Source organism: Fukomys damarensis, unplaced genomic scaffold, assembly GCF_012274545.1.
Source record: "Fukomys damarensis isolate Sample0158 unplaced genomic scaffold, DMR_v1.0_HiC HiC_scaffold_20, whole genome shotgun sequence".
Classification (NCBI taxonomy): Eukaryota; Metazoa; Chordata; class Mammalia; order Rodentia; family Bathyergidae; genus Fukomys; species Fukomys damarensis.
In genome coordinates this window covers 11,678,205-11,689,965 of record NW_022900932.1, presented here as the reverse complement: position 1 = coordinate 11,689,965, position 11,761 = coordinate 11,678,205, and the positions used below count along the sequence as shown (strand labels likewise).

The window sequence follows — 11,761 nt, the reverse complement described above, 5'->3', positions numbered from 1 at the left end:
CTTTGGGTGCATAATCTACCCCGTCTTATTTTCCACAGCTGGGAAGTGGAGCTCATGAATGCCTCCCTCAAACCCTTATTACAGCAATGAAGTAAGGGAGCGTCTCCGAAGCACCTTGCAGATTACCCAGCACTGAGCAAGGACTCAGATCGGTCATTTGCTCTCTGCAGATCCTCTTTCCACGTGGCGGTGCTGAGCTGCTCCCATGGAGGCCAGCACCCCCTCAGCACCCCACGCGGTCAGGCTGGGTCTTGGAAGCCTGAGCTGCGCTGCAATGGGGACATTCCCACTATGGGAGATAGCCGTGCTCCCTCCCTGCCTTCCCGTCCATGTGTCACAGCCTCGCTTCCGTCCCGACCACCCCTCCTGTCTCAGGACATCCCATCCCTGCAGGTGTCTGCTGGCTACCGAAGCTCAGGTGTCCTCTCGCTTCCCAGGAAGATCCTGCCCCGAGTTCCTCTCCGACCTCTGGCATCTCCCTGCCTGTTGTGTTTATTTCGCACTTCAGGGCTGGGCTCGGTCTGAGGCGCACTGCACATTGCACAAATCACGGTACTTGATCATCCCAAGCAGCTTTGTGAAGGTGCTGCTGTTGCTTCTCTCCTTTATGAAGGAAGAAACGGACCTTTGAGGAGGTGCCTGTATTAGCCAGGGGTCGAGATGGGACTTGGACCTGGACAGCTGATGCCACTGCGTGGTGCTGCATGGCAAGGTGGGTCTGGGGAAGGTGGCACAGCGCCAGGCTGCCACTGAGCTGCACCCGCCTCTGTGCCGAGCTGGAGGCATCTGAAGGCCCCACAGGATGTGCTCTGTGGGGAACCATGCTGCGTCTGATCCCCATCCTTTCGGAACTGATGTACTCAGGGTGCAGGTGTAGATGGGAGGCGTCCCATGTCGCTGTTCTATCAGAGGGAGGAGGCATAAATTTTAGTTTATCTATCCTGAATTCTTGATTTCTCATCTCACAATTATTTCATTGTGATCTTGGCAATATTTGAGTTCTGTAGCTTTGTAACAACTTTAAAGGTGTTTATTTCACGCCTATCAATTCCACATACAGTTGAAGCCCAACCCAAGCCTTGGGCCAAGGCTATAGAAAACCAGGTACCGCGGTGCCCCAGAGGGGTCAGTCTTGCATGGAAACAGACACAAGAGCACTTCATCCCGGCATGAAAATCACTCTGCCAGAGACAGGGAAGACTGAATTCCACCCCAGCATGTGGAGAGGTGGAGCTCTGGCCCTCCAGATGTGGTGGGGCGGAGCCTTTGTTCTTCAGACTGTGGTGCACAGTTTAGTCAATGTGACCCCAAGCAGCCTTTGGGATTGGTGGATGCTAGGATGGGAAATGGACGGAAAAAGATAGAGGGGAAAAATGGAGGACAGGGGGATGTGGACAGGATTAAGGCGTTGTATATGCACAGCAACCCCCATGGTGCGTATGACTGCTACGGACAACAGACTAAATAAAAACAAAGAAAATGGACGGAGTGGCGAGCGGTTGTTCCTGCGCCTCCGAAGTGGTTCTGGAAGCTTGGAAAGAACCTGGGAGTGAAGCTGGAGTGAGACCTGGGCACCAAGAGGGGAAGGCAGAGGGAGGGGCCGGCGGTCGAGGTGACTGGCAGGTGGTGGAGATGAGGGCTGCAGCCTTCTCTGTGCTGCCCAGGCAGGGGAGGCGCAGGGAAGGGCAAGTGTGAGCCTCCCTGGCCCCAGTGGGTGACTGCGCGTAGGTTTTTCCTTCCCCTGCTCACAGATACACAGAACCTTTGCTTTCAGGAAAGTTGGGGCTGGAAAGTTGCTTTTCGGCAACGCTGATGCTTTTGGCAAAGCGTCGATGTCTGGCAGGCAGTGGATGAGAGGCCAAGACAAATTTTCCAAGTTTTTAATTTTGCTAAGGCCTCTGCTCACGAGTTATGAGCACAACTTCTAACCTTGAGCTCCTCTTAGTCCTGTATTATTTTCACTTCTGGTTTTGCATTAAATAATCAGGACTCCATTCTAAAAATAAGATACAGGTGTTTACAACTTTCTCTTGCCGCTGGCTCCTTTCCTCCCTTCCCTGTTTTTCTCTGGCAAAATTGTCTGTAGGCTTGTGGAATTAGGCAGCAGTCGTTTCTCGCTTGACCTTGAATTTGAGACATCCATCTTGAACCCCCCGGGGGAGCCTGTATTTCTGGCGGGCTCACAGTGGGGTCTGATCTTGCTTTCCCTGTGTTCTTGGTTTGAATGTCACCTAGAAAACTCTGCAACTACCCCTTCTTCCTGCACAACTGAGGGTCCAGCTCCGTTCACTCCATTGCTGGGATTCAGGACTCCGGACAATAAAGCTCCTGGAAATGGAAAGAGATTCACACAGCAGGAAGACAACTGTCTCCAAATCTAAGAAGCCACCCAGCCTCGCCACTATCAGTGCCTTGTCCCTGGACAGATCCCCTTCCTGACACTTCCTGTGGGTCCCTCCTCCTCCGTTAATCCTCGTCTCAGATGGGCCAGGCACACAGCAAATCAAGAGCTCAGTAGAGGTGCAGCGGCTCTAACTGAGCAGCACCAGCTTGCTGAGATGGAAGGTGTGGCTCTCAACAGCCATCTCTTCATCCTTCTCCCACGCTGCTCTTGCCTCTATTGCTGCTGTGCTTATCTTCCCTTTAGACTTGAGTCCCTCAGGAATGAAGCCTCAGGAAGGTGTGCACAAAGTACCAAAGAAGCACAGGGACCATAGACCTGAACGCAGGTCCTCTGGCCGTGGCTCCCTCTCTGGCTTCTGCCACCATTCTGTTTGTTGGTTTGTTTTTAGAGACAGGGTCTCACTGTGTAGTTGAGACTGATCTGGAACTCACTATGTAGCCCAGGCTGGTCTCGAACTCACAGCGATCCTCCTGCCTCAGCCTCCCGAGTGCTGGGATTCCAGGCCTGTGCCACCATGCCCGGCTCTGCCACCATTCTGTACCCCTCATCACCATCTTGCCCCTCAGTTCTGGTGCCCTGACTCACTAATTATAACCAGGAATTGTTTACTCTATTTAAAACAATTTTTTTGTTGCTGCTTTTACATTCTTAATGATGCCTTGAGCTGAAGAAATCAGCTTTGTGGGGCAAAAATTTAAAAGAACACACTCAGAGAAGTAGAACGTGGGAGAGAAAGGCATGGGATAGCTTGGAGCTGGGGATATTGGATTTTGAGGGAGGAAATATGTGGAATATGTGTGAATGTGTAGGAACTTCTGTCTTGGTCTTTGTTTATGGGAAAAAAGGATGGCCCGCCCAAAGAAGGGTGATGGCACATTATACAGATGAAGGACACGAGGCCCAGCGGTGTTTTGGATGCGTGTCTAAGCATTCTTTGAACTCTCTCGATATGTTCTTTTATCTGAAGATCAGGTTTCAGCCCTTTATATCAAGTAAGCTGATTTACGTACTTTAAGGGATTTGGGGTGTGATGGACCCAGACAAGAAGCATAAAGAAATCTAGGGGATGCGAATGTAGTTACTCTAGGTAGCTCAGCAGGCACAATCCCTTACATCCTTGGCCCCTGGTGATCAGCTCCTTCAGCGTTTCTCCGGTCCCCAGAAGTGGGCGGGGAACGTGAAGTTCCCTCCAAACCCATAGGTCGTTTCCCTGGTGACAATCCTGGGAAATCCAGGAGCCCCCAAGAGTCATCTCATTAGAACGAAAGCAGCTCCTATTATCCAAGAAAGTGATTCAGGACCCCTATGTTTCTAAGAAAATCACAAAGGTCTTTAGAGCTCTCTGTCAGGAACCGGGATAAAAGACTGAATATTAGAATAAAAGACCTTCCTAGCATCTCCGTCCAGAAGGGTCTTAGTCACTCTGTCTCCCCTAGCAATGGAGCCACCCATGGACTGAGTTCCCTGAAACCCTGAACCAAGTAACCATTTTTTCTATTCCACTGAGAGTTTCAGTTATTTTGTCCAGCCACGGGAAAGTTTCCTGAGGCATCTGTTTTGTTTTAGCTTTTTTTTTTTTTTTTTTTTTTTTTTTTTTTTTTTTTTTTTTTTTTTTTTTTTGGTATTGGGGGTTGAACTCAAGGACCTTGCACTTGCAAGGCAGGAGTGGTGCCACTGAGCTAAATGCCCCGCCTGTTTTCATTATAGGCGTTTCCACTGTTACAGCTGCCATCCAGACATCTCCACAAAGTCTCATGCAATCATAGGTTGGGCTTTTCAGAGGTGGTTGGATCTAGGGTGTATGATACTAAAATCAAGGATGTGATGTCAGGATTGATTCATGGTGTGATGCTAAGATTACGGTTGGGTAGTCTGGATAGAATAGAAGGACAGAGTGAGGGCTTCTGTGGTTGTTGCTTGTCAGTCACTTTCTACTTTGTTGCTCTGTTCTGCTCTGCCTGCCCTGGACTGTGTCTCCTGTGCGATGTCTCTCTGCTGTGCCACCCTGCCTTGGAGCCAGCTAACTACAAACCAAAACCTCTACAAATTGTGAACCAAATAAGCCTTTTCTTCGTTAACTTTGGGTGTTGGATATTTTGTCTCAGTAATGAGAAAAATAACTAAGAGATTCACCATCAACCTTCCTCCCTTATACTGCAGAAAGAGTTTAACAATAAACCTTCAAATGATTTTTAATTTGATATGTACTTTTGAAGCTATCGAGTTGAAAATCACCCTAAGACCTCCAGGGTACCCCATATAAAACACTATGGATAGTAATTGTTATGGGGAATAAAAATGAAAAAGATTTGATTAGAAGGGAGAATTCTCTCTCAAGAAAACAATCCTTTTGCCTCAGATCAGATGATCAGTGCACTGTGCCAAAGAACTAGTCATCCAAAACAGCTAAAGATTCTTGCAGGGGGAGGCAGGGTGTATATGTAGGGTGGTAAACTGGAGAGCTGGCAATTACAGCGCTGAACCTCTCCTCGCTTAAATGACTTTGGATCCAATTTTTTTCCTTGCTAGTGAAGTAGTTTCTCTGTCCCTTTGTCAGAGGCTTTAAATGTAGCCCTGACATTCAGCCCTGAAGAAGGGGAGCCTGTTCAGGGGAGCAGCCAGATGGAGCACCTGTTTACCCAGGGGGCTTCTTCTGCAGCCAGCAGCCCAAAGCCCGCTGGTGGGATGCAGTGCCTTGTGTGTGTGTGGTTGGGGAGGAGAACTGAGGAAATACAGGACCGGGGTTCAAATCCCGTTTCCTCCACTGGCTAGGTGCGTGGACACAGGAAAGGCGCAGAAGCCTTTTTTAGCTCAGTTGACCCCTCTGTCGGATAGGAATAAAAGCACTGCAGAAGTCTGTGGCGTGGGTCAGATGGAGCTGCAGACATGACTGGCTGCTACACCATGCAGTAAGTGACAAATATTCAGTACCTATTGCAATAAGTGACACTTCGGACTCGAGCCTCCCAAACCTCTCCTAGCTCTCAGGGCAAATGAGTCAAGTTCTTTCCCTTGGAGATGGCAAAAGGAGAAAACAACTGCTCTTTTGCAAAATTTCTTAAAGGCAAGGGCCATGGGGTCCAGACAATGGGAGCTAAAAGTCTCTGCAAAACAAAGCTCGGTCTTTCCTCCTGGGATGTGAAGGTTTTCTAGGAGGTTTTATCAGCACTGACTCCATGTCCCAGGCCCTGGGAGAGGAAGGCAGGAGAATGGACCACATGGAGGTGCGGGGGAGCTTCCGGGAGAGGGCTGGCTGTCGAGTGAGCGTTTCTTCGCTTCATGCATGCTGCTTGGACTTTCTTTGCGTCTTCTCCAACTTTTATGACTCAGTCACCCAACAAATCTGTATCGCATGACCTGTGGCAGGCTCTAGGTTAGGCATTCATCACAGAGTGTCAAAATGTGAACATATTTGGGCCGGCAAGGTGGTGCACACCTACAATCCCAGCATTCTCTGGAGGCTGAGGTAGGAAGATTGCTGTGAGTTCAAGGGCAGCCTGGACTGCAACGTGAGACTCTGTCTCAAACAAACAAACAAACAAACAAACAAACCAATCAAAAATATGAACGTATTCCCCGTATCACAGCCAGGACTGGAAGGCAGGACTTACCTGTAGTCACCACTGGATGCCCACATCACCTGGAACTGAATGGAATTAAGTAACACAAGTGAAATATTAAGATGAGTGTTGATCATTTTGACTATTTGAGAGCCCATGCAGAGAAAATGGAGCAAGCAGGGTCACTCAGCAGGAAGATGAGGGCCTGCTCTAGGATACCCAGAAGTTCGGGTTCTCTCAGCTCAGAGTGGTGGACCAGGAGGAGGACAAGGAGGAGGAGAGGGGAGGTTGGGGCCACACTGTGCAGAACTTTGAACACCAAACTGAAATTTTTAGATGTGATTTTTTCAGTCAGTGGGGATCCCCAGAGGGCCCTTAAACAGATGTGGGATGCAATTAAAGCTTCACGTGAGAAAGCTGATTTGGCCAAGCTTTCTAAGCTTATCAGAGGAGAGGGACTAGAGACAGCAGCTTAGTTAGGAAGCCAGGAAGCCAGCTAAGCCAACTAGTGAAAAGCTTTGACTGCATTGTTAGCAGGAAGAAATTTGGAGATGTGGAAAGATCTGAGCATCAAAGGAGAGGTCAGTGGTGTGAGAAAGCAAAAACGAAAAAGAAAGGAAACGAGAGAGAGTCAGAGATGGTTCTGGATGCTAGACCTAGGGAAGGGGCCGAGACATAAGGCTCCTAAAAACAAACAAACAAACAGAAAGAAGTCTGCACTGGCAGAAAGAGCTGCAATTGATACAGGAAGGAAGTGGAAGAAATGTCACGTCTAAGGACCACATCTACACTGAGGAGGAGGAGGAGGCCTGGAGCAAACCTACGGAAGTGGAGATGGATCGGGAGTGAGGAACAGAGCAGAGGGCGGCGGTGAGGGAAAAACAGAACGGATCCAGTGTGGGAACTGTGATGAAAAGAGCATCCACAGCCAGGTGTGGGGAGGGAGGGAGCGGGGAGAAGAGGGCTGAGGGAAGAAAGCCAGGGAGTTGGTGTATGTTCAGATCGCAAGAAATCAGAACCAAGAAGGAGGCAGAATCAGAGAGACAGGAGACAGGACACTGTAGGGTAACGTGCAGAAGCCAGCGGAGGACGATGCAATCCCAGGAAGGAAGCTGGATTCGGTGCTGAGTGATAGGTCACGTTTTCTCCCAAACGCGTGCAGTGTGGGCCATCACCTTCACGCCGAATTACCTTCTGTGCAGTACGCTGTCGTGGATGTCACCCCATCCCCCGGTTCTGACGTGAGCTTCTAGAAGCTTCTGGACACCTTGCCTGGATGCTGCCGGCAGCCCTGCCTGTTTCCATGGCGATGGTGATAGATGAAAGATTAGACAGAGCCCTGAGAGAAGTGGAGAAGCCGGTGACCCGGTGGACACCCCCGCCATGGAGAGCGACATCACAGCCTCCGTACTTCCCAGTATCTGCTCAGCCCCCTCCCCACCGTTTCTTTTCCCATCTTCCTTCCTTCCTTCCTAACCAGGGGAAAATCGTCCCACACGAGCTAGAGTCTCGGGGGATAACAAAGATAACAGAGTCGACATTCATCATTTCCCACATAAGGAAGCTTAAAATAGCAAGCAGCCGGAAGGGCAGGGACTCGTCCACAGCGACACAGCTGGTTAACAATGGCGCAGCCCAGGCCAGCAGCCGGGACTCCCAGCTGTCACGCTTCTCAGGACCCCACCCTGCATCCCTTCTGATGAAGCCACTTCTCTGAAACGCGTACGTTTCTGAAGAAGTCTCCAACTTTCCAGCCCAGCGTTTCTTCTCAAATCAGAGGAGTTTATGAAAGATCACTCCCCGGAAAGGGATTCCAGAAGGGGTGGGGTTTATCGGCTGCATCCTAAGGACAAGCCCTGTGCGGAGTCTCTCTCTCCCGTGCATTCTCAAGTCACCCCTGGAAGCTGGCTTCTAACTACCAGTCAAGCGAAGGAACTCAGAAAGATGAAGATGCCCGCTCCTACCTAGCCAGTTCATGAAGGGTACTATGGGGATGTGATCCTATCCCGGGTGGCTCGGAAACGTGCTCCCTGTTATGCTACTAAACCTTTTGTCTTTCATCACAGGCAGGAAGCTGTGAAGAGGGAGATCTGTTTTCTCATGGACTCTCCTATTCCTGGAGAAAGCTAAGGGCAAAGTGAAGTACAGGCGTGGACCCCCACGCATTAGAGCCATGGGCAATTCCAGGGAGCCCCTTTGGTCTGTTGTTTCTGCAGAAGAGGGGACTTACGTGCTCACCTCCCTGTTTGGGGTGGTGAGGCCGAGGTGTCAGACCTTTCAGTAGGGACTTGCTGTCTTATTTTTCAAACACCCTTCCTCACCGTGGAAGGAAGAGGAAAGCTTCTGGCTCAATGCCTGTCTTGCAATTCCATCCCATCTGATCTTATCCTGGGCTCTGTCTTCCTGGTCACCAGAGAGACCTGATCAGAATCCTGCCCAGGCCCCTCACCTGGCAATCTGTTGCTGACTGGCTGATGCTCCTTCTCAGGCCACGACACAGCAGGGTTCTAAGTGAGTTCCTTTAAGGAAACAGAGCTGTGGACAAATTATTTAATCCATGCCTGGGACATTGCATTTCAGGAATACGCAAGATCGAGCCTGTTTTTGTTTGTACAGCCCAACCCAGGATGTTTGAGTTCAGGCTCAGAGAAAAGAAAAGGTGCACCAGACACTTTAACTATTTCGCTGCTTGTCAAACTTCCCAAGATTGCTTCATTCTATAAATATTTGCTAAGCTAGGAGCCAGGAAGATGATTAAGACACGGACTTTGCCTTCACTGTCTGGCCAAAGACACAGAGGGGTAAAATATCTACAGCATACATCATACCTGCCGCCCTTGAGCCAGGCCAAGGAAAAATAGAGAAAGGAGCAACTATTTGCCCACAGAGATAAAGTGATTTGAAGACACCAGGAGAAGCTTTGCAGAGGAAGGGAAATGAAAAGAGCTCCTAAGAAAGGCTTGGAGATACAGCAGTGGTGTGGTAGTTAAGAAACACATTGTGGTCCAGTGAGAATAGTGCTTTGGATCTGGAGTGAGAATTTGTAGGATTGGAAGGCAGTGAGGATGGGAATTAAAGGAGAGAGGAAAGGGAAGTCCTGTGTGTTCTATTTGTGCATAGTTACTCAGTCTTGCAGCAAAGGGGAGGTTGGACTGTAAACAGTGATCAGAAACATGAGAGGACTTATTATGGCTTTGAGCTTCAAATTTGCTGAGCTTTTGACAAGGGAAGGATATGATCAGATCTGGGGCCTGAAACGCTCAGTTTTCTTAACATGTGGAGGAAAGATTTAGTGCAGGACCGAGAGGTCCAGGCAAGGCTGAGGGCAGGAGGCCAGTCACGAGGTTTGTATGATCTTCTAGGCCAGACACCAACACTAGAGTGGAAGGGAGCTGCAGAGCAGCAGGGAACAGCTGACAGGGACAGAAGACTCGATGGAAATAGAATTAGCAGGTCTTGGTGACCCACTACTGCGGAGGGTGTGGCTTCCCTGAAGGTACACGTGACAGTCGTGCCCAGCCAGAACCTTGCTCACAGCTCAGAGACTGGTGGCACTGGAGGCTGGGGAATGTGTGTGTCTGTCCCCAGCAGCTTTCAGACCAGTTGAAAGTAAGTTTGTGTATTGTGCGGGACAAGGGCAGTTTCTATCACCCGTACCTGTAGATAGTTGCACTATTTGTTTTCCAGTACTGAGATTGAGCCCAGGGTCTTTGCACTGCGCTACTTTCACATATGTATAAATTTTGAGACAGGTTCTGTTGTTTGTTTGCTTGTTTTTGTTGTTGTTGTTGTTGTTTTTGTTTTTTGAGACAGGCTCTCACTATACAGCTCAGGCTGGCCTTGAACTCATGGTGATCCTCCTGCCTAGGCCTCCTAAGTACTGGGATTATGGACATTTGCCACCATGATGCCTGGCAGGGAGGACCGTGAGTTCTGTAAAGGCAAGATATCCTTTCTCTCTCTCTCTCTCTCTCTCTCTCTCACATCTCCAAGGTCTTGCTATGTCATTGAGGCTTGCCTTGAACTTGCAGCGATCCCCCTGCCTCAGCCTCCAGAGTGCTGGGATTACAATTGTGTACCACCAGTCCAGCTGAAGATAGGCTCTCATGGTATCTGCACCCTTGGCAGGGCCAGGAGCCTGGTAGTCACATAAATACACAGTATTCATGGAAAGGAAAGTCTGGCCATTTCATAGACAGGTTGCATGCTCTTCCCCCCGAGCTTGGCTCCAAACTACCCTTGCTCCTTGAACGGTCACACTTATTCAGCTCCTGTTATTCCTTTGTAGGCCGCGTGGCAGTCTCTGTGCAGAGTGTGAACAAGCCACGTCATTATGGAAGCTCGTACAGCAGTCTTCCCTCATCGCTGGTTTCATTTACCGTACTCGGCAGAAAACACCACGTCTCAGTGGTCCTTACGTCCCGAAAGGTCAGCTGCCAGGAACACTATGTCACCATTGCCTCCTCTCGTCAGGTGGGAAGAGGGTCATCGCATATCACTCCAAGAAAAAGAAGTGCAAATACAGTTCAGTAAGTCTTTTGAGAGACAGCATATATATAGATATATGTATATCTATATATATAATTTTTCACTAAGTGTCTTTTGGCAATTGTTTGTTTGAGACAGGGTCTTACTACGTAGTTGAGACTGACCTGGGACTCACTGTGGAGCCCAGGCTGGTCTCAAACTCACAGTGATCCTCCTGCCTCAGCCTCCCAAGTGCTGGGATGACAGGCATGCGCCACCACACCTGGCAAGATAAATGTCTTTGTTTTATTTTGTTTGGTTTGGTTTGGTTTTTGGTTTTGTGAGACAGGGTCTCACTATGTAGTTGAGACTGACCTGGAACTCACTAGTAGCCCAGGCTAGTCTCGAACTCACTCCCCCGGCTGAAAATTGTTTTTTGCTATCAGTTGTTACTCTCTTAGTATGTCTGATTCTAACAAACTGAGGAAGAAACTTAGTGTCCATGACTGGCAACTTATTTGTGGAGGAAGAAACATTATACCCATGGGTCAGGGAAGAAGAAACATTGTATCCACAGACCCAAGCCTTCTGTGAGCATGGGAAGAGCACAGTATCCACCCGGCTGAAAATTGTTTTTTGCTATCAGTTGTTACTCTCTTAGTATGTCTGATTCTAACAAACTGAGGAAGAAACTTAGTGTCCATGACTGGCAACTTATTTGTGGAGGAAGAAACATTATACCCATGGGTCAGGGAAGAAGAAACATTGTATCCACAGACCCAAGCCTTCTGTGAGCATGGGAAGAGCACAGTATCCACCGCTCAGCACCTTATGTGTGTGGGGGAAGAAAAGTATCTACGAGGCTGGCCTCTCTCCAGGGTTTCACCCATCCTTATCTTTATTAACAGATGTTTGCAAGAACAGATGAAATTAACCCTCATTAATCTTTAGCTTCCTCCAAAGTATGAAGAGCAAAGAGCCAAAGGACAACACATTAGCTAACAGTTGTCATCCCTGTCTTAATAAGTTCCTTCTGGGTCACTGCTGTTGGGTCTTGAAAAAGGTAGCTGAAAAATTATGTTTATTTTGAAGTCAAACAAGTCAGAGAAAGCATCAGAGGCCCCAGAGCTCAGCGGGCCTGACTGCTTTGCAGCCAGGTCAGCCAGAAGCCACTGGGGTGTAAGGAACCAGCCGCATGCTCTGGCGTCCACGCGTGCTGCTGGAGGGGCAGAGTGGGGGACTGCGGTCGCGGTCGCGAGTGTAATAAACACGGATTCCACTGCAGAGCCCGCGGGGTCCTGGGGGGCCGTCAAAGGGCTCGGCCTGCAGT

At 49.2% G+C, this 11,761-nt stretch overlaps 1 protein-coding gene and 1 long non-coding RNA gene across 2 annotated transcripts in view; one reads left to right on the top strand and one right to left on the bottom strand.

Annotated features, from left to right (window-relative positions):
- Nucleotides 1–562: 562 nt before the first annotated feature.
- LOC104857695 lies at nucleotides 563–7,808 on the bottom strand. Its single transcript, XR_778925.2, has 3 exons — nucleotides 7,156–7,808; nucleotides 6,016–6,050; nucleotides 563–2,328 (listed from the first exon to the last, which is right to left on the bottom strand). It is a non-coding gene; the product is annotated as an uncharacterized LOC104857695 (long non-coding RNA).
- A 116-nt stretch (nucleotides 7,809–7,924) lies between these two features.
- Nucleotides 7,925–11,761, top strand: part of Tnfrsf21 (TNF receptor superfamily member 21) — a 57,023-nt gene continuing 53,186 nt past the window's right edge. Inside the window, exons 1-2 of the mRNA XM_010617781.3 lie at nucleotides 7,925–7,946; nucleotides 10,253–10,392. Of these exons, the coding sequence (XP_010616083.1) occupies nucleotides 7,940–7,946; nucleotides 10,253–10,392 (147 nt within the window). The 5' untranslated portion in view covers nucleotides 7,925–7,939. The remainder of the gene's footprint in view (nucleotides 7,947–10,252; nucleotides 10,393–11,761) is intronic.